We start from the raw sequence: 26,052 nt of genomic DNA, 5'->3' as shown, positions 1-26,052 counted from the left end.
TCTCTCGAGACCCCACTTGGGGATATTACTTCAAAGATCCCTTCTGGGGTTTTGCTTCTCGAGTTCCCTTCTAGAACTATGGTTTTAGATACCCTTTCTGGGGTTGCGCTCTTCAAGTCCCTACCTGGGGTAACAGCTTCTGAGACCCCTTCTGGTATGGAAACCTGAGCTATAATATTTGATGTCCCTCTATAAGCTAGAGCATCAGGTACCGCTCCAGCGCTCTGGGCATCGGGTACCGTTCCAGCACTCTAGGCATCGGGCACCGCTCCAGCACTCTAGGCATCGGGCACCGCTCCAGCACTCTGGGCATTGGGTACCGCACCAAGATCCTGAGCATCGGCACCTCTCCAGGACCCTGGGCAACGGGCACCACTCCAGGACCCTGGGCAACGGGCACCACTCCAGGACCCTGGGCAACGGGCACCACTCCAGGACCCTGGGCAACGGGCACCACTCCAGGACCCTGGGCAACGGGCACCACTCCAGGACCCTGGGCAACGGGCACCACTCCAGGACCCTGGGCAACGGGCACCACTCCAGGACCCTGGGCAACGGGCACCACTCCAGGAACCTGGGCATCGGGCACCACTCCAGGGGCTTGCAACTCTGCTTCAACAGGAACCTCAAGAGAGGAGAGAAACATTCTCTTTTGATTCCTGAATCTATAATGGGGCTCCCTTGCCCAAGGACCCCAATCATAGGACAGAGAGCTTTTTAGTGTGGGTTGTGTGACAAGTACCTCTGCCACAGTAGAGACAGGAGTAGGTCTTGTATCCTGACTCAACTTGGCCAGAGGGCAAGACTCGTCACCACACTTTGGCTTGCGCAACTCACAGGTCTGCAGATAGTGGCCTAAACCCCCACAATATAGGCTTAAGTTTAAGTTTCTGCGACGCAGACGCTCCTCTTCTGAGAGCCTGGGCCGCAGAAAACTTTTAAACCTTTTCTCTTCAATTAAACCAGAGGATTCTCTTGTCACCATACTGTGAACAAGAGTCTCTTTAGAGATAGATGTACTCTCAACGACTTCTGGCAAGATGAGCAAGATTTTAGTCAGAAGGTTTTGCAGTTGCTTTAAGGATTGCTGCAAAACTTCTAGTCGCTCTGGTCTCAAAGCACTGAAAGCAGAGTTCAGGGCTGAGAGAGATGCCTGCAGGGCTTGCATAGTAGACATAGGAGGATTTAAAACTAGACAAGACAAGACAAGGCAATACTAGACAAGGCAAGACTAGACAAGGCAAGACTAGACAAGGCAAGACTAAATTTTGAAACTAGACAAAACAAGACTGTTTTTTTTTTTTTTTAAACACCGGACTGGATTCTAAACACCGGACTGGATTCTAAACACCGGACTGGATTCTAAACACTGAATTCTAGACAGGACTGGATTCTAAACACCGGACTGGATTCTAGACTAGACACTGGACTGGGCCAAAAAAGAAAAAAGTTTTATTTCTTTTTTGTGGTATGGCTGGTGATAATGTTATGATTCTGATACTCAGGTCAGGGGTGATCTTATACGGTAGGACCTGAATACCAGAACGTAATGCTGGGAAAGGGGAATGGAAAGGGAATAGCCCCTGGCGCCCTATCTCCGTTGTCTCGCCCGTGCTGTCAGTACACTCTTGCGAGACTATGGTTGCTTGAGCCCATGGCAGCCGCGTTTGAAGGGTGGATTACGTCTGCCCAACTTCGATGCCCCCTCAGGTCTTAATGAGAGACAAAGAGTGAACCGAGACAGGGTGATAACAAGGGGCCCTCTAACTAAACAACAAGGCCAGGGGCTACTAACAAACCTAAAACCAAAGTATGTGCGGCTTGCCGCCAAAGGAAAAGAACAACAAAGGAAATGCTGACCACACGCCGACACAATACTTTTGTGTACCGGCGGTGACAGCATAAGCAGAACCCTCTGCAAAACACCAGTGACAGAAATAATAACGGAATACAGCGGCCTAGGCTGACGGATGCGGCAGAGCCGCTACTCACGGAACCGGTACGAATACTGGCAAACGGACAGGAACCCCCAATGCTGCCGACACAGACTCTCAGAACTGGAGGACAGGCAGAATCCCAAACGACAGACCGGTGGACACCAAGAAGCCAGAAACTCGACCAGGCATAGGCAAAGCCACAGGACTTCTGGACAGGAACACTTCACGGCAGGACACGGGATCAGACACAGGAATCGACACAGGGACTGACACAGGAATCGACACAGGAAGCAGCTCGACAGACACTGCTACACAGGAGCTCAGGAACTGGCAGGAACAAGCTCAGAACTCAAGCAGACTGGAAACCTAGAAATATCACCAGCCTCTGTGATTTGCACTCAGCCAGCATATGACAGAGAGGCCTAATTAATTATGTCATGCAGCTGCCCTGTTGCATGAATCCAAACTGACAAGATGCAATTAGCAGCCAGGTGAGGCTGAACACATGGGAACAGACTGCATTTACACAGACTGACCACTGACAGCAAACAATAATCCTCTAAACCAGAGCAAAGGGAAATCCTGGCCTGCAAGAGAACTATAAACATAAAATAGGAATGAACCACTACCTGTGGTTCATAACAAAAGTTCTAACAGACTTATGTATTTTAAATTCTTATTTTCATTAAGCAGTCAGTATTTTTGCAGTTGATGGTAAAAATCAGGAATATCTCCAGAGACAGATCATTAAAACCTGGGGCTGAAACTAGAAATATGTACTATTGATGTTGCCTGTTTACTTCATCGCCTCTTCTTGTAACAGTCCCAAATCTCTCCTCATGAAAACATCATAAACCAACCTTCCTCCATCACACCAAGAGATACTTTGTATTTGGGTTAACCAACCCAACTCCATTTACATAAAGTTGCATTATTTCCTTATATAATGCTATCAACCTCTATCGTATGATGTGGTAAGGACAGTGTGAATTCACCTGGTTTAAAGGTGGAACAGCAGGATTATGATTGAATCCAGTCCAGGTGTTTCTAAGGTCACACCTGAACCACAGTTACGCTGATTAGGAGCACCTGTTAGCTAGCTTTAAAAATGTGTCAGTGCAAAGGGATAATTTTCCGGATGGCAGACTAGCTGCCCAGGCGATAGGTTGGGGGTATGGACTATGGTAGGGGCCAGTAGAGTTCTTTACCAACTTGCTAGAAGATTGTAAAGCTGTGATGCTGTGACCTGTATTTAGCTTGCTAAAAGTACCCATGTGCATTCTGCATGTGTAAGAAATAAAGTACACTGGTGACACTTTATCCAGAGCATAGAAACATAGAATTTGATGGCAGATAAGAACCACTTGGCCCATCTAGTCTGTCCCCCTTTTTTTTTTTTTTTACCATATTTTTATCTCAAACCTTATTTGATCTTTATTTCTTTTTAAGGATATCCTTATGTTTATCCCATGCAACTTTAAATTGCTCTACTGTCTTACTGTCTACTGTCTACTGCTCTACTGTCTTACTGTCTATTGGAAGGTATTCTAAGGGATAGTATTCAGAAGTTCCTAGAAGCCAATAAGGTCATTAAAAGGAACCAACATGGATTTGTGAAGGACAGATCATGTCAAACCAACCTACTTGGCTTTTATGAAACAGTAAGTGCGAACCTTGATCAGGGTAAGGAGGTGGATGTAATATTTTTAGATTTGCCAAAGCTTTCGACACAGTACCACACATGCAACTTATCTATAAGCTACAAGAAATAGGGCTTGGGAGTACATTGTGCACTTGGGTTAGTAATTGGTTAGATAATAGGGAGTAGCGCGTTGTGGTTAATGGATCTTTTCAAATTGGACTAAAGTGCTAAGTGGTGTGCCGCAAGGGTCTGTACTCGAACCACTATTGTTCAACATCTTTATTAACGACCTAACAGTAGGTCTAGAGAGCATGGTGTAAAATTTTGCTGACAATACCAAATTGTGTAAGGTTATAAATACGGAGAGGGATGCTGAGTCTCTTCAGAACGACTTAGTTAAACTAGAAGCATGGGCAGCAAAATGGAGAATGAGATTCAATACAGACAAGTGTAAGGTAATGCACTGTGGTAGCAAGAACAAAAATAACACCTACATACTAAATGGAGTAATATTAGGAGATTCTGTACTGGAAAAAGACCTAGGTGTTCACATAGACAACAAACTAAGCAGCAGTACCCAAAGTAGGATTGCAGCAAAAAAGGCTAATAAGATATTAGCATGCATAAAACGGGGAATTGACGCAAGGGACGACAGTGTTATACTCCCATTATATAAATCACTAGTGAGGCCACACCTTGAATACTGTGTGCAGTTTTGGGCACCATACTACAAAAAGGATATCCTGGAGCTAGAAAAGGTTCAGAGGCGGGCGACCAAACTAATTAAGGGCATGGAGACGCTGGAATATGAGTAAAGGCTTGCAAGGCTAGGCATTTTTTCATTGGAAAAGAGGAGACTAAGAGGGGACATGATCAACATCTACAAATATATAAGGGGATGATACACAGAACTTGCGAGGGACCTGTTTTTATTAAGATCAGCACAGAGGACACGTGGACACTCACTTAGGTTATAGGAGAGAAGTTTCAGCACAATGAGGCGAAAAGTTTTTTTCACAGTAAGGAAAATACGTGTTTGGAATTCCCTGCCTGAGAGAGCAGTAACAGCGGACTCAGTTAACACTAGTGATGAGCGGGTTCGGTTCCTCGGAATCCGAACCCCCCCGAACTTCAGCCTTTTTACACGGGTCCGAGGCAGACTCGGATCTTCCCGCCTTGCTTGGTTAACCCGAGCGCGCCCGAACGTCATCATCCCGCTGTCGGATTCTCGCGAGGCTCGGATTCTATCGCGAGACTTGGATTCTATATAAGGAGCCGCGCGTCGCCGCCATTTTCACACGTGCATTGAGATTGATAGGGAGAGGACATGGCTGGCGTCCTCTCCATTTAGAATAGAAATAGATAGAGAGTGAGAGTGAGACACTTGATTTACTGGAGCTTAGGAGTACTCAGAGAGTGCAGAGTTTACTAGTGACTGACCAGTGACCACCAGTGCAGTTTTATTATTATTTAATATAATCCGTTCTCTGCCTGAAAAAAAACGATACACAGTGACACAGTATACCATATCTGTGCTCAGCCTCAGTGTGCTGCATCATCTATGTATATCTGACTGTGCTGAGTGCTCACTGCTCACACAGCTTAATTGTGGGGGAGACTGGGGAGCAGTTATAGCAGGAGTACATTAACAGTGCACACTTTTGCTGCCAGAGTGCCACTGCCAGTGTGACTGACCAGTGACCACCAGTATATTGTGATTGTCTGCCTGAAAAAGTTAAACACTCGTCGTGTGGTGTTTTTATTCTATAAACGCATTCTGCTGACAGTGTCCAGCAGGTCCGTCATTATATAATATATACCTGTCCTGCAGTAGTGATATATATATATTTTTTATATCATTATCATCCAGTCTATATTAGCAGCAGACGCAGTACGGTAGTCCACGGCTGTAGCTACCTCTGTGTCGGCAGTCGCTCGTCCTTCCATAATTGTATACCACCTACCTGTGGTGTTTTTTTCTTTCTTTCTATCTTCTTGATACTAGTAGCTTACTTTAGGAGTCTGCAGTGCTGACAGTGTCCAGCAGGTCCGTCATTATATAATATATACCTGTCCGGCTGCAGTAGTGATATATATATATTTTTTATATCATTATCATCCAGTCTATATTAGCAGCAGACGCAGTACGGTAGTCCACGGCTGTAGCTACCTCTGTGTCGGCAGTCGCTCGTCCATCCATAATTGTATACCACCTACCTGTTGTGTTTTGTTTTTTTTTCTATCTTCTTGATACTAGTAGCTTACTTTAGGAGTCTGCAGTGCTGACAGTGTCCAGCAGGTCCGTCATTATATAATATATACCTGTCCGGCTGCAGTAGTGATATATATATATTTTTTATATCATTATCATCCAGTCTATATTAGCAGCAGACGCAGTACGGTAGTCCACGGCTGTAGCTACCTCTGTGTCGGCAGTCGCTCGTCCATCCATAATTGTATACCACCTACCTGTGGTGTTTTTTTTTTCTATCTTCTTGATACTAGTAGCTTACTTTAGGAGTCTGCAGTGCTGACAGTGTCCAGCAGGTCCGTCATTATATAATATATACCTGTCCGGCTGCAGTAGTGATATATATATATTTTTTATATCATTATCATCCAGTCTATATTAGCAGCAGACGCAGTACGGTAGTCCACGGCTGTAGCTACCTCTGTGTCGGCAGTCGCTCGTCCATCCATAATTGTATACCACCTACCTGTTGTGTTTTTTTTTTCTATCTTCTTGATACTAGTAGCTTACTTTAGGAGTCTGCAGTGCTGACAGTGTCCAGCAGGTCCGTCATTATATAATATATACCTGTCCGGCTGCAGTAGTGATATATATATATATTTTTTATATCATTATCATCCAGTCTATATTAGCAGCAGATGCAGTACGGTAGTCCACGGCTGTAGCTACCTCTGTGTCGGCAGTCGCTCGTCCATCCATAATTGTATACCACCTACCTGTTGTGTTTTTTTTTTTCTATCTTCTTGATACTAGTAGCTTACTTTAGGAGTCTGCAGTGCTGACAGTGTCCAGCAGGTCCGTCATTATATAATATATACCTGTCCGGCTGCAGTAGTGATATATATATATTTGTTATATCATTATCATCCAGTCTATATTAGCAGCAGACGCAGTACGGTAGTCCACGGCTGTAGCTACCTCTGTGTTGGCAGTCGCTCGTCCATCCATAATTGTATACCACCTACCTGTTGTGTTTTTTTTTCTATCTTCTTGATACTAGTAGCTTACTTTAGGAGTCTGCAGTGCTGACAGTGTCCAGCAGGTCCGTCATTTATTTATTTATTTATTAACAGTTTCTTATATAGCGCAGCAAATTCCGTTGCGCTTTACATTTCCGTCATTATATAATATATACCTGTCCGGCTGCAGTAGTGATATATATATATTTTTTATATCATTATCATCCAGTCTATATTAGCAGCAGACGCAGTACGGTAGTCCACGGCTGTAGCTACCTCTGTGTCGGCAGTCGCTCGTCCATCCATAATTGTATACCACCTACCTGTTGTGTTTTTTTTTTTTTCTATCTTCTTGATACTAGTAGCTTACTTTAGGAGTCTGCAGTGCTGACAGTGTCCAGCAGGTCCGTCATTATATAATATATACCTGTCCGGCTGCAGTAGTGATATATATATATTTTTTATATCATTATCATCCAGTCTATATTAGCAGCAGACGCAGTACGGTAGTCCACGGCTGTAGCTACCTCTGTGTCGGCAGTCGCTCGTCCATCCATAATTGTATACCACCTACCTGTGGTGTTTTTTTTTTTCTATCTTCTTGATACTAGTAGCTTACTTTAGGAGTCTGCAGTGCTGACAGTGTCCAGCAGGTCCGTCATTATATAATATATACCTGTCCGGCTGCAGTAGTGATATATATATATTTTTTATATCATTATCATCCAGTCTATATTAGCAGCAGACGCAGTACGGTAGTCCACGGCTGTAGCTACCTCTGTGTCGGCAGTCGCTCGTCCATCCATAATTGTATACCACCTACCTGTTGTGTTTTTTTTTTCTATCTTCTTGATACTAGTAGCTTACTTTAGGAGTCTGCAGTGCTGACAGTGTCCAGCAGGTCCGTCATTATATAATATATACCTGTCCGGCTGCAGTAGTGATATATATATATTTTTTATATCATTATCATCCAGTCTATATTAGCAGCAGATGCAGTACGGTAGGCCACGGCTGTAGCTACCTCTGTGTCGGCAGTCGCTCGTCCATCCATAATTGTATACCACCTACCTGTTGTGTTTTTTTTTTCTATCTTCTTGATACTAGTAGCTTACTTTAGGAGTCTGCAGTGCTGACAGTGTCCAGCAGGTCCGTCATTATATAATATATACCTGTCCGGCTGCAGTAGTGATATATATATATTTTTTATATCATTATCATCCAGTCTATATTAGCAGCAGACGCAGTACGGTAGTCCACGGCTGTAGCTACCTCTGTGTCGGCAGTCGCTCGTCCATCCATAATTGTATACCACCTACCTGTTGTGTTTTTTTTTTTTCTATCTTCTTGATACTAGTAGCTTACTTTAGGAGTCTGCAGTGCTGACAGTGTCCAGCAGGTCCGTCATTATATAATATATACCTGTCCGGCTGCAGTAGTGATATATATATATTTTTTATATCATTATCATCCAGTCTATATTAGCAGCAGACGCAGTACGGTAGTCCACGGCTGTAGCTACCTCTGTGTCGGCAGTCGCTCATCCATCCATAAGTATACTAGTATCCATCCATCTCCATTGTTTACCTGAGGTGCCTTTTAGTTGTGCCTATTAAAATATGGAGAACAAAAATGTTGAGGTTCCAAAAATAGGGAAAGATCAAGATCGACTTCCACCTCGTGCTGAAGCTGCTGCCACTAGTCATGGCCGAGACGATGAAATGCCATCAACGTCGTCTGCCAAGGCCGATGCCCAATGTCATAGTACAGAGCATGAAAAATCCAAAACACCAAATATCAGTAAAAAAAGGACTCAAAAATCTAAAATAAAATTGTCGGAGGAGAAGCGTAAACTTGCCAATATGCCATTTACCACACGGAGTGGCAAGGAACGGCTGAGGCCCTGGCCTATGTTCATGGCTAGTGGTTCAGCTTCACATGAGGATGGAAGCACTCAGCCTCTCGCTAGAAAAATGAAAAGACTCAAGCTGGTAAAAGCACAGCAAAGAACTGTGCGTTCTTCGAAATCACAAATCCACAAGGAGAGTCCAATTGTGTCGTTTGCGATGCCTGACCTTCCCAACACTGGACGTGAAGAGCATGCGCCTTCCACCATTTGCACGCCCCCTGCAAGTGCTGGAAGGAGCACCCGCAGTCCAGTTCCTGATAGTCAGATTGAAGATGTCAGTGTTGAAGTACACCAGGATGAGGAGGATATGGGTGTTGCTGGCGCTGGGGAGGAAATTGACCAGGAGGATTCGGATGGTGAGGTGGTTTGTTTAAGTCAGGCACCCGGGGAGACACCTGTTGTCCGTGGGAGGAATAGGGCCATTGACATGCCTGGTGAAAAAACCAAAAAAATCAGCTCTTCGGTGTGGAAGTATTTCAACAGAAATGCGGACAACATTTGTCAAGCCGTGTGTTGCCTTTGTCAAGCTGTAATAAGTAGGGGTAAGGACGTTAACCACCTCGGAACATCCTCCCTTATACGTCACCTGCAGCGCATTCATCATAAGTCAGTGACAAGTTCAAAAACTTTGGGCGACAGCGGAAGCAGTCCACTGACCAGTAAATCCCTTCCTCTTGTAACCAAGCTCACGCAAACCACCCCACCAACTCCCTCAGTGTCAATTTCCTCCTTCCCCAGGAATGCCAATAGTCCTGCAGGCCATGTCACTGGCAATTCTGACGAGTCCTCTCCTGCCTGGGATTCCTCCGATGCATCCTTGCGTGTAACGCCTACTGCTGCTGGCGCTGCTGTTGTTGCTGCTGGGAGTCGATGGTCATCCCAGAGGGGATGTCGTAAGACCACTTTTACTACTTCCACCAAGCAATTGACTGTCCAACAGTCCTTTGCGAGGAAGATGAAATATCACAGCAGTCATCCTGCTGCAAAGCGGATAACTGAGGCTTTGGCATCCTGGGCGGTGAGAAACGTGGTTCCGGTATCCATCATTACTGCAGAGCCAACTAGAGACTTGTTGGAGGTACTGTGTCCCCGGTACCAAATACCATCTAGGTTCCATTTCTCTAGGCAAGCGATACCGAAAATGTACACAGACCTCAGAAAAAGACTCACCAGTGTCCTAAAAAATGCAGTTGTACCCAATGTCCACTTAACCACGGACATGTGGACAAGTGGAGCAGGGCAGGCTCAGGACTATATGACTGTGACAGCCCACTGGGTAGATGTATGGACTCCCGCCGCAAGAACAGCAGCGGCGGCACCAGTAGCAGCATCTCGCAAACGCCAACTCTTTCCTAGGCAGGCTACGCTTTGTATCACCGCTTTCCAGAATACGCACACAGCTGAAAACCTCTTACGGCAACTGAGGAAGATCATCGCGGAATGGCTTACCCCAATTGGACTCTCCTGTGGATTTGTGGCATCGGACAACGCCAGCAATATTGTGTGTGCATTAAATCTGGGCAAATTCCAGCACGTCCCATGTTTTGCACATACCTTGAATTTGGTGGTGCAGAATTATTTAAAAAACGAGAGGGGCGTGCAAGAGATGCTGTCGGTGGCCAGAAGAATTGCGGGACACTTTCGGCGTACAGGCACCACGTACAGAAGACTGGAGCGCCACCAAAAACGCCTGAACCTGCCCTGCCATCATCTGAAGCAAGAAGTGGTAACGAGGTGGAATTCAACCCTCTATATGCTTCAGAGGTTGGAGGAGCAGCAAAAGGCCATTCAAGCCTATACAACTGAGCACGATATAGGAGGTGGAATGCACCTGTCTCAAGCACAGTGGAGAATGATTTCAACGTTGTGCAAGGTTCTGCAACCTTTTGAACTTGCCACACGTGAAGTCAGTTCAGACACTGCCAGCCTGAGTCAGGTCATTCCCCTCATCAGGCTTTTGCAGAAGAAGCTGGAGACATTGAAGGAGGAGCTAACACAGAGCGATTCCGCTAGGCATGTGGGACTTGTGGATGGAGCCCTTAATTCGCTTAACAAGGATTCACGGGTGGTCAATCTGTTGAAATCAGAGCACTACATTTTGGCCACCGTGCTCGATCCTAGATTTAAAACCTACCTTGGATCTCTCTTTCCGGCAGACACAAGTCTGCTGGGGTTCAAAGAACTGCTGGTGACAAAATTGTCAAGTCAAGTGGAACGCGACCTGTCAACATCTCCTCCTTCACATTCTCCCGCAACTGGGGGTGCGATGAAAAGGCTCAGAATTCCGAGCCCACCTGCTGGCGGTGATGCAGGGCAGTCTGGAGCGACTGCTGATGCTGACATCTGGTCCGGACTGAAGGACCTGACAACGATTACGGACATGTCGTCTACTGTCACTGCATATGATTCTCTCCCCATTGAAAGAATGGTGGAGGATTATATGAATGACCGCATCCAAGTAGGCACGTCAGACAGTCTGTACTTATACTGGCAGGAAAAAGAGGCAATTTGGAGGCCCTTGCACAAACTGGCTTTATTCTACCTAAGTTGCCCTCCCACAAGTGTGTACTCCGAAAGAGTGTTTAGTGCCGCCGCTCACCTTGTCAGCAATCGGCGTACGAGGTTACATCCAGAAAATGTGGAGAAGATGATGTTCATTAAAATGAATTATAATCAATTCCTCCGTGGAGACATTCACCAGCAGCAATTGCCTCCACAAAGTACACAGGGAGCTGAGATGGTGGATTCCAGTGGGGACGAATTGATAATCTGTGAGGAGGGGGATGTACACGGTGATATATCGGAGGATGATGATGAGGTGGACATCTTGCCTCTGTAGAGCCAGTTTGTGCAAGGAGAGATTAATTGCTTCTTTTTTGGTGGGGGTCCAAACCAACCCGTCATTTCAGTCACAGTCGTGTGGCAGACCCTGTCACTGAAATGATGGGTTGGTTAAAGTGTGCATGTCCTGTTTATACAACATAAGGGTGGGTGGGAGTGCCCAAGGACAATTCCATCTTGCACCTCTTTTTTCTTTCATTTTTCTTTGCGTCATGTGCTGTTTGGGGAGTAGTTTTTGGAAGGGCCATCCTGCGTGACACTGCAGTGCCACTCCTAGATGGGCCAGGTGTTTGTGTCGGCCACTTGGGTCGCTTATCTTAGTCACACAGCTACCTCATTGCGCATCTTTTTTTTATTCTTTGCGTCATGTGCTGTTTGGGGAGTAGTTTTTTGAAGGGCCATCCTGCGTGACACTGCAGTGCCACTCCTAGATGGGCCAGGTGTTTGTGTCGTCCACTAGGGTCGCTTAGCTTAGTCACACAGCTACTTCATTGCGCCTCTTTTTTTCTTTGCGTCATGTGCTGTTTGGGGGGTGTTTTTTGGAAGGGCCATCCTGCGTGACACTGCAGTGCCACTCCTAGATGGGCCAGGTGTTTGTGTCGGCCACTAGGGTCGCTTATCTTAGTCACACAGCTACCTCATTGCGCATCTTTTTTTTCTTCTTTGCGTCATGTGCTGTTTGGGGAGTAGTTTTTTGAAGGGCCATCCTGCGTGACACTGCAGTGCCACTCCTAGATGGGCCAGGTGTTTGTGTCGGCCACTAGGGTCGCTTAGCTTAGTCACACAGCTACCTCATTGCGCCTCTTTTTTCCTTCTTTGCGTCATGTGCTGTTTGGGGGGTGTTTTTTGGAAGGGCCATCCTGCGTGACACTGCAGTGCCACTCCTAGATGGGCCAGGTGTTTGTGTCGGCCACTAGGGTCGCTTATCTTAGTCACACAGCTACCTCATTGCGCATCTTTTTTTTCTTCTTTGCGTCATGTGCTGTTTGGGGGGTGTTTTTTGGAAGGGCCATCCTGCGTGACACTGCAGTGCCACTCCTAGATGGGCCAGGTGTTTGTGTCGGCCACTAGGGTCGCTTAGCTTACTCACACAGCTACCTCATTGCGCCTCTTTTTTTTCTTCTTTGCGTCATGTGCTGTTTGGGGAGTAGTTTTTGGAAGGGCCATCCTGCGTGACACTGCAGTGCCACTCCTAGATGGGCCAGGTGTTTGTGTCGGCCACTTGTGTCGCTTATCTTAGTCACACAGCTACCTCATTGTGCCTCTTTTTTTCTTTGCGTCATGTGCTGTTTGGGGGGTGTTTTTTGGAAGGGCCATCCTGCGTGACACTGCAGTGCCACTCCTAGATGGGCCAGGTGTTTGTGTCGGCCACTTGGGTCGCTTATCTTAGTCACACAGCTACCTCATTGCGCCTCTTTTTTTCTTTGCGTCATGTGCTGTTTGGGGGGTGTTTTTTGGAAGGGCCATCCTGCGTGACACTGCAGTGCCACTCCTAGATGGGCCAGGTGTTTGTGTCGGACACTAGGGTCGCTTATCTTAGTCACACAGCTACCTCATTGCGCATCTTTTTTTTCTTCTTTGCGTCATGTGCTGTTTGGGGAGTTGTTTTTTGAAGGGCCATCCTGCGTGACACTGCAGTGCCACTCCTAGATGGGCCAGGTGTTTGTGTCGGCCACTAGGGGCGCTTAGCTTAGTCACACAGCTACCTCATTGTGCCTCTTTTTTTCTTTGCGTCATGTGCTGTTTGGGGGGTGTTTTTTGGAAGGGCCATCCTGCGTGACACTGCAGTGCCACTCCTAGATGGGCCAGGTGTTTGTGTCGGCCACTAGGGTCGCTTAGCTTACTCACACAGCTACCTCATTGCGCCTCTTTTTTTTCTTCTTTGCGTCATGTGCTGTTTGGGGAGTAGTTTTTTGAAGGGCCATCCTGCGTGACACTGCAGTGCCACTCCTAGATGGGCCAGGTGTTTGTGTCGGCCACTTGGGTCGCTGAGCTTAGTCATCCAGCGACCTCGGTGCAAATTTTAGGACTAAAAATAATATTGTGAGGTGTGAGGTGTTCAGAATAGACTGAAAATGAGTGGAAATTATGGTTATTGAGGTCAATAATACTTTGGGATCAAAATGACCCCCAAATTCTATGATTTAAGCTGTTTTTTAGGGTTTTTTGAAAAAAACACCCGAATCCAAAACACACCCAAATCCGACAAAAAAAATTCGGTGAGGTTTTGCCAAAACGCGTTCGAACCCAAAACACGGCCGCGGAACCGAACCCAAAACACAAAACCCGAAAAATTTCCGGTGCTCATCACTAGTTAACACCTTTAAGAATAGGTTAGATAAATTCCTATTGGATAAAGATATTCAGGGATATGGTGCTAGACAAGTAGTATAGTTAATATAACTAGTCCTAAACTAAAATACCAACCACTGGATCTTTCGTGTTAAATGCTGCCATGTGGGACTCATGTTGCATTTTTATTATGCTATAAATGCACAGCTAAGGAGCTACAGTTACCCTGTGTTGCCTGAGAACTATGCCCAAGCCAGCTTGTTCTGTATTAACTGATGGTGCCAATATCTACACTTCATATAGCTATGCTACGAATTTCAGAAGTCATTAAACTAGGAGGCAGCCTATGGTGTTCCATATATTGTAGTTACCCTGTACAGAGACAGTTATGTGTAGCAGAAGACTTAGGGGGAGATGTATCAAACACTTGGGATAAAGCTTTGGTCATTTTATAGACTGTGCTAGATCAATTATAGCTGATTGGTTGCTATGGGCAACTTCTCCACCTTATCCTTCTCCTCACAAGCTAGATGTCAGCCCATAAAATAAGGGGAAGCCAATCCAGTCAAGGAACAGTTATATATTACCCTCCCAGTACAAAGGGCACACCACTGTGGAAATCCATCTGGGCACAAGAAGGTATGTTGACCCAGCTTTGAGCTCATCATTAGATGGTACTGATTGGAGTTTTGGCTCCTGTTGTACTGTTTAAGAGTTAAAAAGCATCACAAGGATGGTTTTGGAAGACACCACTGGCCTTGTGTTGATTTTTGCCTACCAAAAGAAGGGTGATGCCAGGCTTGGTCACTGTATTCCTAGCAAAGGAATTAATGGACAAGTGACTGTTCAGCTAGAACTGCCATCCATCTGAAGAGTGGCTGAAGCGCTTTCTTTGAATGGGTTGTGTAAAACAATGCTAATGCAGTGGGCAACTGGTAAAACTGTATAAGTAGCCACTTAATGATTTTACTAATAGTTTACATGCTTAGGTGTTGTGATAGAAGCACTGGTAAAGTGATATACGGGTGATATGTTTGTCCCAGGTTTCTAGCCTGTGTATTTTAACCCCCCAGGAAATGTCTGTTCTGCTAAACAGACTTGGTTAGAGTTTGGGCTTGGCTGAGGGTCTCACTACCTGGGGAAACAGGCAGCAGGCCTGCTATAAGACTCTGTAATCCACTGACTGCAATTACTGTGCATATGCCTGTGTTTGTGGTAGGGTCATTAGGTCCTATCACTTTGAGAGAGGGAATCTATTATGTTTAGTTAGTGCCCAGATGGTCTAGGATTTATTTTTATGTTTTGTTTTTGTACTGCTCAATAAAACTAGCCATGACTAGATTGCACAAAAACTCTGGATTGGTGTGCTGTTTTCCTAGCTGCTGTGTGTTTGGAGATGCCCATCTACCTCTGGAGAGGAAACCCCTTTCCTGATCTCCGCACAGTGGGCCTAATTCAGACCTGATCGCTAGCAGGCGATTTGTGCACTGCTGCAATCAGATAGTCGCCGCCTACAGGGGGGGTGTATTTTAGCTGTGCAAATGTGTGAATGCATGTGTAGCAGAACTGTACAAACAGATTTTGTGCAGTCTCTGCACAGCCCAGGACTTACTCAGCTGCTGCGATCGCTTCAGCCTGGTCAGGACTGGAATTGACGTCAGACACCCGCCCTGCAAACGCTTGGACACGCCTGCGTTTTTCCAAACACTCCCAGAAAACGGTCAGTTGCCACCCACAAATGCCTTCTCCCTGTCAATCTCCTTGCGAACGCCCGTGCAAATGGATCCTTCGCATAAACCCATCGCTGAGTGGCGATCCGCTTTGTACCCGTGTGACGCGCCTGCGCATTGCGGTGCATACGCGTGCGCTGTTTAGACCTGATAGCCTACTGTATGAAAACGCAGCCTACCGATCAGATCTGTATTACCCCCAGTGTGCAATGCATATTCACTGAAGGATACTTAGTAGTAAGGAACAAGGTTGCTCATTGTTTCCTGAAAGTGTTGATATAGTTCTGGAATTGCTCTCGGGTAATACTGTGTTTAAGACTCACTGGTTGGCACTGGCGTATCTATAATGGGTGCAGTGTGTGCGGTGCACACGGGCCCCTGGGTCCAGAGAGGGCCCACACGGCAAACACTGCACCCATTTCTTCTATACTTACCTTTCTGGCGTCCATCGGCGACTGTGTGGGCCCCCTCCTCTCCCGTACCCGTCACCGCCGCTGCTAGCGCACTGAGCACTAGAGACTCTGGCTCAGTGCCAAAGTCTACAGCGCTTGCGCAGGACTCCGGAAAAATGGCATGGCGGCCATTTTTTGGTGTCCTGCGCATGCGTTGTAGTCTCTGCGTTGAGAGCGCTAGCAGCGGCGGTGACAGCTACAGGAGAGGAGGGGGCCCACACACGGAGTCTGCACACGGGTCCCCTCCTCTCTAGAAACGCCGCTGCTGGTTGACATGGGTAAAAGAGCTAACTCAAGACTCAGTAACTTGACAGACCACAATAGACTCAGTAACCTGACAGACCACAATAGACTCAGTAACCTGACAGACCACAACAGACTCAGTAACCTGATAGACCGCAATAGACTCAGTAACCTGACAGACCTTAATATCTTTCTAAGCAAATTTAATAAGGTATTCATTTTTGCAATATTTCCCACACTCAGTTCTGAAACCCACATAGCAGTCTAGACTTTAAGGATATCCATGCTTGAGCATAGAAGGTTCCATTAAAATAACTTAGGTACTAATTACGTTACATCACCTGTTTTCAAGCATCGATAGCTTTAAAGCCACAAACTAATAGACCCCTAAGTGGGCTTTGAGGATCAAATGTGGGAAATGCTAGTTTAGTGTAGAGATGAGCGGGTTCGGTTTTACTCGGATTTACTCAAATCTCCTTATTGGCTCTCGGATGTCACGTGTTTTGGTTAGCCAATAAGAAAAATCCAGAAAATCTGACTTTGCGATAATTCTGGCGTTAAGAACCAAGTAAATCCGAAGCCGCTCATCTCTAGTTTAGTGCATTGTTTTAAAATATGTTGTCTTAATCTTTAGCAGTTAAACACACTTAATACATTTATTTTTTTTAATAAAGGTTGTTCATTTGTGGTATATTCAGTACTACTAGTGGTGTTGGCAATTCAGGAGGAACAATGGTGTCCTGGTTTACTATTTGAATATAATCAAAAATATGTCTCATATTATTAGCAATGTGGCATTTAGTACAACTATAAAAATCTCCTTGTTGACTGTGCAGCTAATAACGCAGTGACCTGTATTACATTTACAGTATGTTTCTGTTGTAATTGCCAAGGAGAACTATACAGAACCTTTGCTCCAGTTGAAAGATTTCCTGTGCATTTGTGTTATTACAATTTTCAATACATAATTTGGAGCCTTGAGATAATACCCGAACCACTCTCAAATCACTGACTTCATTTCCGAAACAGAATCCTGCTCAGAAAATTCTGCCTGTATTGTAATTTCCACACACAGAAACCAGATACTTTAAATTTAGAAATAATTACGTTTTGCTCATACTGAAGCTCTTTGTAGACATATTTTTAGCAGAAGTCAATGAGCGACATGACAGACAGAGACAGACGTTCATTTGATTTCTGCTTTTTTAATGTATAGTAGGTGATGCATTTTAAGGGGGGTATTCAATTGTTTGAAAAGTCAGTTGGGTGTCTGTTTTTTCCTATCTAATAGACAGGAAAAAACAGACACCCAACCAACTTTTCAAGCATTTGAATTCCCCCCCCTAAGTGTGCAGGACCTTCTTATTAAGGACATCTAAAATAATACATCCCCGGATCCCAGCGTCGGTATGCTGACCGCCAGGATCCCGACCGCTGGTAACATGACTACATCCCCTAAAATAATGGTGGATTGGGCAAAGACCATACGTTATAATGATACATAAAAAAATCTATCGCAGTTTACTATTTTGAAAAAGTTTTTGAACAAAAATACAGTACCTTGTTCCCAGAGCACTTTGTAAGCTGGTAGCAATGCCACAGGCAAAGAGGCTGCTAGCCAATAGACGACTCTGATCTGGTGGTGCCAATGGGCGACTCTGGAGGAGAAGGCTGTGACAGGTACATAGCAAAGAAGCCTGGACCAGAAGATGCTAAAGGTAGACAGGTCATAAAAACATATATGTCACTCCAACTATCATTGGATATTTGAAAACAAACAGTTTATGGCCAGTGCTCAAAAAATATCCATGTTGTTTAGGACTTGCAAACTGTATTTCACAGTTTGTAATGCTAGTTATAGACTATGGAGATGTAGTATATGGTACAGCCCCGAAAACTCACCTTAATTAGCCTGAAACACTCCACACCCCAATCTTTTTTGTGGTGTGTTATCAGGTCTATATCAGCTTCCCTTCATCCAAATGTAGAATTCACTTTACTTGAAGTGTTACAATGATGGCCAACAGAATTTATCACCTAGGAACTCCAGAAGCTAGCAAATGGTGCTTAATCCAATATGGAATCTAGACTCTGGGGGGTTATTTAGGGTTTTAGGTTTGTTATCAAACCAAAAGAGCACCCTAATGGGCAATACCATGTTGCACTACAGGTGGTACAGATGTAACATGTGCAGAGAGATTTAGATTTGGGTGGGTTATATTGGTTCTGTGGGTTTGGGGCTGTTTTACCGGTGGCCGGGATCCCGGCAGTCTGCATCTCGACGCCAGCCTTTACAAATATATAAGGGGTCAATACACAGAGCTTGGGAGGGACCTGTTTTCTATAAGATCAGCACAGAGGACACGTGGTCACTCGCTTAGGTTAGAGGAGAGGGGATTCCGCACATTGGGGGTAATTCCAAGTTGATCGCAGCAGGAACTTTATTAGCAGTTTGGCAAAACCATGTGCACTGCAGGGGAGGCAGATATAACATGTGCAGAGAGAGTTGGATTTGGGTGGGTTATTTTGTTTCTGTGCAGGGTAAATACTGGCTACTTTATTTCTACACTGCAATTTAGATTTCAGATTGAACACACCACGCCCAAATCTAACTCTCTCTGCACATGTTATATCTGCCCCCCCTGCAGTGCACATGGTTTTGCCCAACTGCTAACAAAGTTCCTGCTGCGATCAACTCAGAATTACCCCCTATTGAGGCGAAAAGGTTTTTTCACAGTAAGGATAATACGTGTTTGGAATTCCCTGCCTGAGAGAGTAGTAACAGCGGACTCAGTCAACACCTTTAAGAATGGGTTAGATAAATTCCTATTGGATAAAGATATTCAGGGTCATGGTGCGTAGTCACGCATTATAGTTAATATAACTAGTCCTAACATAAAAATAACTAGTCCTATAATAGGACTGCATAGGAGACCACAAATAGGTTGAACTCGATGGACAATTGTCTTTTTTCAACCTTAGTTACTATGTTACATCTGCACCATCTGCAGTGCAACATGGTTTTGCCCAATTGCTAACTTTTTTGGTTTGCTAACAAACCTGAATAAGGCCCTCTGTTTCTCCCTCTACTGACATCTCTATATTTGCAATATCCTTCCCGAGTCATTTAATTTTGAGCCCTACCTGACATTTTTTAAAATTTCGAGCACAGCTCCATAATACCCTATTCAGACAGAAACATCTGAAATTCCCAACTTTTTTCCAGCTATTCAATGCCGGGTTGCTTAGCTGGACCCAGCCTGACCCCCCTTTCACACAGTGAAGCAAATTACCGGATGAAATAGTTCTACCCGGTAATTTGCAGATCAACACGAGTACTACTTCTGTGTGGAAGGGTCAACCCAGGTCGAAATTCCCTGATCTCCGAGTCTGGTAAATTCCGGTATCGAAGTCATGGGAATTTCAACCTGGGTTGACCCTTTCACACAGAAAAAAGGACACGTGTTTATCGGCAAAGTACTGGATAGAACTTCTTAACCCGGTAATTTGACTTTCTGTGTGAACGAGGTACATGCTTGTAATTTTAATGTATTATTATATTTTTATGATTTGGTTACAACTGTATATGATGTATCTAAGATATGCCTAAACTGAGAGGTTACTAAATAAATATAGGCTAATAAAATAAATATAATAATTCTAAGGCAGAGGCCAAGCATATTGCATTTTTAAACCTGTTGTTAGTGTGTATGTTTAATCTGACTGGGATAGCTGCATATTTGAGTTGTATATTTCTTATAGTAATATGAAGTATGCAATATGCAGCTGTATATTGGACATGGGTGAAAAGAACAATGAAATCTGTGATATCCCCGTGAATGGTCATGAAAGACAATTGTAGTTATTAATTATGCGAGAGGAAAGCACTTCTAAAGCATTTGCAGAGCTACATAGGCCTTATATAGAGCCTAATACTACAGTATATCCTTAGAAGGCACGATTGTGCACTCAGAAGTGTACATTGCAGTTTGCTCCCCTTTTTAAGAAGTGTCTCTGTACATAAGAACTGAAAGTGCATGTAACATTTAACATACTGTAGGTGGACAGACTGAGGCTGTATTTAGTGTTGAAGCTGCTCTAAGCGTCTATGCATAAATACACCACAACTTTACCATGCCTCCATCCCTTATTCCTTTATCTGTTTCAGGAAAAACAACTAACATAAATTGATTTCTCTGCTGTCCCATTTTAGAGTGCTGCCAAGTTATATGCCAAGTTTGCCTCTATGGTAAACTTAGTATGGGCCATATATATACGCTGAACAGAGCCAAGGTGCTTTAATTATCTCCCTGGATATTAGTACATATCAAGTCAATATTCACTTACTTGAAGTGCAAACAAGAAGCTGAGAAGCCAAGGTGGAGTGTGATGTAGTCTGTAGGAGGACTTCCGTGAAGCTTTGGTTCCACAGCAAATCATAGACATCTTTATGCCTGGTTGCAGAGACTTCTATGCTGCACATGAATAGAATGGCTGAGGCCACTGTTTTTTGTAGATATAGAGATGAGAAGGAGGGTCACAGGCAGAAGACGCTTTCCTAGTAACCAGGGTGAACTGGCAACCTTTGTATGTTTCTTGTATACCCATCTTCAGTCAGTCATTAACCTTGGTGATACACTTGCTTGCACAATAACCTCATTCTCTTGTGTAGGTCACATTGATTTTCTAGGAACGCTGTTGCCGAGGTTGGAGGTAGAGGACTGGCATTCGTATGGTGAAGCAAACTTGATGGAAAGACATTTTCTGAGTCAGAGGAAACCATCTCAACGATTAGTGGACACCTTAACCCGACATCTTTATTTTTAAAGCGACCTGTAACAACAACTTAATAACCCCCCAAAAAATTAAACATTACAATGGATTTTTCAGAAAACATTTTGGCTTTATCCGCTGAATCCAGCTCAGAGTGGCATTGCTGGAAAAGTAGTGAATGGAACATACCTCCCATCCTACTGTTCCAATTGGATCAAAGCTATGCCGATCTGGACAGAGGGATACAGCTCTCAATTAAGGCTTTCCCACCCAAATTGAGATTGTACTGTCTAAATTTTGGAACAGCTGGGATGTATCCATTGTTTGTAGTAAGTGGTACGCTAGTGACTAGAGGATTGTAGGACTGACTGATCCATCACTTACATACTACTCTGTCTACCGTCCCTAAGTTTGACACAACCATGGCAATAGCCATTGAGATACCAAACACTACTGATGATTAGCTGTACATATTCACTTAGTCATCAGTAACCCTTCACGTCCTTCTCTATTACATCAGAAACAACTCATGTCAGAAAAATACATTACTTAAACGTACACAAGAAAGTATAATGTATACCCAAATAGTAGTGCATTTCCAAACAGTGGTACAGTAGACCATCATGATTAGTCGCTATCTGCACTTAGCCTTGACCACCATCATATAATACAGCTTTCTCTGGCGTATATATTGATGTCCTGGTCTGAATGTATGTACAGTGGTGTGAACATGTGACTACGGTACATGGCCTCCCCAGGCACAAGTTGGCCCTAGTGTCAAAATCACACAAATCACGTGCATGGGTGTATGTGGCCACTTTTTAAGGAATGTGCACAGCAGATGCGCACAACATACACTACGCTTTCATAATAAAGGTAATCTATCAGAATCAGCCCCTTAGAGGTGGTGTCCCAGGTAAAGGCATATTTCCCACACAAAGTGTATTATTTCATATATTTTTTTATTCCAAAAGTCGCCTGAAATATGTACAGATATATTTGTGAGTGGTACTAGTAACTCTTTTATATAACTATGATTAAGGTTAAGCAGTAGTCCGCTGAAGACTGGTAAACAATTTAAATATTTGGCAACTGGGCTGAAACTTTTAACAGCTCCTATATAGGCCAAACGAGAACGAACTTGGCCAAACATTGTTATGCATATATCGTAGTATTGCAGATCCTGTAGCCCGTATAGTGTGTGTGTGTGTGTGTGTGTGTGTGTGTGTGTGTGTGCATATATATATATTAGAGATGAGCGGGTTTGGTTCGTCGAGATCCCCCCCCCCCCCCACCGAACTTCACGTGGTTTGCATGGGTCCGAGGCAGCCTTGGTTCTTCCCGCCTTACTCGCAAAACCCGAATGGGGGAAAGTGTCATCATCCCGTTGTCGGATTCTCACGAGATTCGGATTCCATATAAAGAGCCATGCGTCGCCGCCATTTTCACTCGTGCATTGTAGATTGAGCGGAGAGGACGTGGCTACATTCTCTGCCTGAATAGCCCAATATCAGCTAAATATCAGCTCAATATCTGTGCCCAGTATCAGTGCTGCATTGTGCTGACCAGTATATAGTAGTACAGTACAGTAGTCCATTGCTGTATTTTGCTGCTCCGTGTCAGTTCTATTATCCTAAAAAGTGCTCAATATCTGTGCTCATTATCATTGCTGCATTGTGGAGACCAGTATATAGTTGTACAGTACAGTAGTCCAGTGCTGTTCTCGCTGCCCAGTGTCAGTTCTATTATCCTGCACAGTGCTCAATATCTGTGCTCATTATTATCATTGCTGCATTGTGGTGACCAGTATATAGTAGTACAGTACAGTAGTCCAGTGCTGTTCTCGCTGCCCAGTGTCAGTTCTATTATCCTGAACAGTGCTCAATATCTGTGCTCGTTATTATCATTGCTGCATTGTGGTGACCACTGACCAGTATATAGTAGTACAGTACAGTAGTCCAGTGCTGTTCTCGCTGCCCAGTGTCAGTTCTATTATCCTGAACAGTGCTCAATATCTGTGCTCATTATTATCATTGCTGCATTGTGGTGACCACTGAGTATATAGTAGTATAGTACAGTAGTCCATTGCTGTATTTTGCTGCTCCATGTCAGTTCTATTATCCTGAACAGTGCTCAATATCTCTGCTCATTATTATCATTGCTGCATTGTGGTGACCAGTATATAGTAGTACAGTACAGTAGTTCAGTGCTGTTCTCGCTTCCCAGTGTCAGTTCTATTATTTTGAACAGTGCTCAATATCTGTGCTCATTATTATCATTGCTGCATTGTGGTGACCAGTATATAGTAGTGCAGTACAATAGTCCAGTGCTGTTCTCGCTGCCCAATGTCAGTTCTATTATCCTGAACAGTGCTCAATATCTGTGCTCATTATTATCATTGCTGCATTGTGGTGACCACTGACCGGTATATAGTAGTACAGTACAGTAGTCCAGTGCTGTTCTCACTGCCCAGTGTCAGTTCTATTATCCAGAACAGTGCTCAATATCTGTGCTCATTATCATTGCTGCATTGTGGTGACCACTGACCAGTATATAGTAGTACAGTACAGTAGTCCAGTGCTGTTCTCACTGCCCAGTGTCAGTTCTATTATCCTGAACAGTGCTCAATATCTGTGCTCATTATTATCATTGCTGCATTGTGGTGAGCACTGCCCAGTATATAGTAGTCCAGTAGTCCAGTGCTGTTCTCGCTGCCCAGTGTCAGTTCTATTATCCTGAATAGTGCTCAATATCTGTGCTCATTATCATTGCTGCATTGTGGTGACCACTGACCAGTATATAGTAGTCCAGTGCTGTTCTCACTGCCCAGTGTCAGTTCTATTATCCTGAACAGTGCTCAATATCTGTGATCATTATTATCATTGCTGCATTGTGGTGAGCACTCACCAGTATATAGTAGTCCAGTAGTCCAGTGCTGTTCTCGCTGCCCAGTGTCAGTTCTATTATCCTGAACAGTGCTCAATATCTGTGCTCATTATCATTGCTGCATTGTGGTGACCACTGACCAGTATATAGTAGTACAGTACAGTAGTCCAGTGCTGTTCTCGCTGCCCAGTGTCAGTTCTATTATCCTGAACAGTGCTCAATATCTGTGCTCATTATTATCATTGCTGCATTGTGGTGACCACTGACCACTGAGTATATAGTAGTATAGTACAGTAGTCCATTGCTGTATTTTGCTGCTCCATGTCAGTTCTATTATCCTGAACAGTGCTCAATATCTGTGCTCATTATTATCATTGCTGCGTTGTGGTGACCACTGACCAGTATATAGTAGTACAGTACAGTAGTCCAGTGCAGTTCTCGCTGCCCAGTGTCAGTTCTATTATCCTGAACAGTGCTCAATATCTCTGCTCATTATTATCATTGCTGCATTGTTGTGACCAGTATATAGTAGTACAGTACAGTAGTCCAGTGCTGTTCTCGTTGTCCAGTGTCAGTTCTATTATCCTGAACAGTGCTCAATATCTGTGCTCATTATCATTGCTGCATTGTGGTGACCACTGACCAGTATATAGTAGTACAGTACAGTAGTCCAGTGCTGTTCTCGCTGCCCAGTGTCAGTTCTATTATCCTGAACAGTGCTCAATATCTGTGCTCATTATCATTGCTGCATTGTGGTGACCACTGACCAGTATATAGTAGTACAGTACAGTAGTCCAGTGCTGTTCTCACTGCCCAGTGTCAGTTCTATTATCCTGAACAGTGCTCAATATCTGTGCTCATTATTATCATTGCTGCATTGTGGGGAGCACTGACCAGTATATAGTAGTACAGTAGTCCAGTGCTGTTCTCGCTGCCCAGTGTCAGTTCTATTATCCTGAACAGTGCTCAATATCTGTGCTCATTATTATCATTGCTGCATTGTGGTGACCAGTATATAGTAGTACAGTACAGTAGCCCAGTGATGTTCTCGCTGCCCAGTGTCAGTTCTATTATCCTGAACAGTGCTCAGTATCTGTGCTCATTAATATCATTGCTGCATTGTGGTGACCAGTATATAGTAGTACAGTACAGTAGTCCAGTGCTGTTCTCGCTGCCCAGTGTCAGTTCTATTATCCTGAACAGTGCTCAATATCTGTGCTCATTATTATCATTGCTGCATTGTGGTGACCACTGACCGGTATATAGTAGTACAGTACAGTAGTCCAGTGCTGTTCTCGCTGCCCAGTGACAGTTCTATTGTCCTGAACAGTGCTCAATATCTGTGCTCATTATTATCATTGCTGCATTGTGGTGACCAGTATATAGTAGTACAGTACAGTACAGTAGTCCAGTGCTGTATTTTGCTGCTCCGTGTCAGTTCTAGTATCCTGAACAGTGCTCAATATCTGTGCTCATTATTATCATTGCTGCATTGTGGTGACCAGTATATAGTAGTATATTACAGTAGTCCAATGCTGTTCTCGCTGCCCAGTGTCAGTTCTAGTATCCTGAACAGTGCTCAATATCTGTGCTCAGTATCAGTGCTGCATTGTGGTGACTAAAAGTCCAGTGTCTTGTGCTGCATCTTGCTGCTGTAGGGTGCTGTGGTAGTGTAGTGTCCTGTCACTGTGCATAGGTCATCATCATTCCAGTCACAGTGGTATCTGGTATCTATCTAGTAGTATCTAATTCCAGACATTACTGCCGTCTAATTCCAGATATATTACTGGCATATAATTCCACACATTAAAAAATGGAGAACAAAAATGTGGAGGGTAAAATAGGGAAAGATCAAGATCCACTTCCACCTAGTGCTGAAGCCGCTGCCACTACTCATGGCAGAGACGATTCAATGCCATCAACATCGTCTGCCAAGGCCGATGCCCAATGTCATAGTAGAGAGCATGTAAAATCCAAAAAACAAAAGTTCAGTAGAATGACCCAAAAATCTAAATTAAAAGCGTCTGAGGAGAAGCGTAAACTTGCCAATATGCCATTTACGACACGGAGTGGTAAGGAACGGCTGAGGCCCTGGCCTATGTTCATGGCTAGTGGTTCAGCTTCACATGAGGATGGA

The 26,052-nt window shown here is 44.4% G+C and overlaps 1 protein-coding gene across 1 annotated transcript in view; it reads right to left on the bottom strand.

Moving 5' to 3' along the window:
- Positions 1–20,702, bottom strand: part of SLC23A3 (solute carrier family 23 member 3) — a 66,674-nt gene extending 45,972 nt beyond the window's left edge. Inside the window, exons 1-2 of the mRNA XM_063932312.1 lie at positions 20,604–20,702; positions 17,817–17,968 (exon numbers count right to left, since the gene is read on the bottom strand). Of these exons, the coding sequence (XP_063788382.1) occupies positions 17,817–17,968; positions 20,604–20,702 (251 nt within the window). The remainder of the gene's footprint in view (positions 1–17,816; positions 17,969–20,603) is intronic.
- Positions 20,703–26,052: the final 5,350 nt, after the last annotated feature.

Source organism: Pseudophryne corroboree, chromosome 7, assembly GCF_028390025.1.
Source record: "Pseudophryne corroboree isolate aPseCor3 chromosome 7, aPseCor3.hap2, whole genome shotgun sequence".
NCBI classification, from domain to species: domain Eukaryota; kingdom Metazoa; phylum Chordata; class Amphibia; order Anura; family Myobatrachidae; genus Pseudophryne; species Pseudophryne corroboree.
The sequence above is the reverse complement of the archived record's forward strand: the minus strand, read 5'-3'. Positions and strand labels throughout refer to the sequence as shown.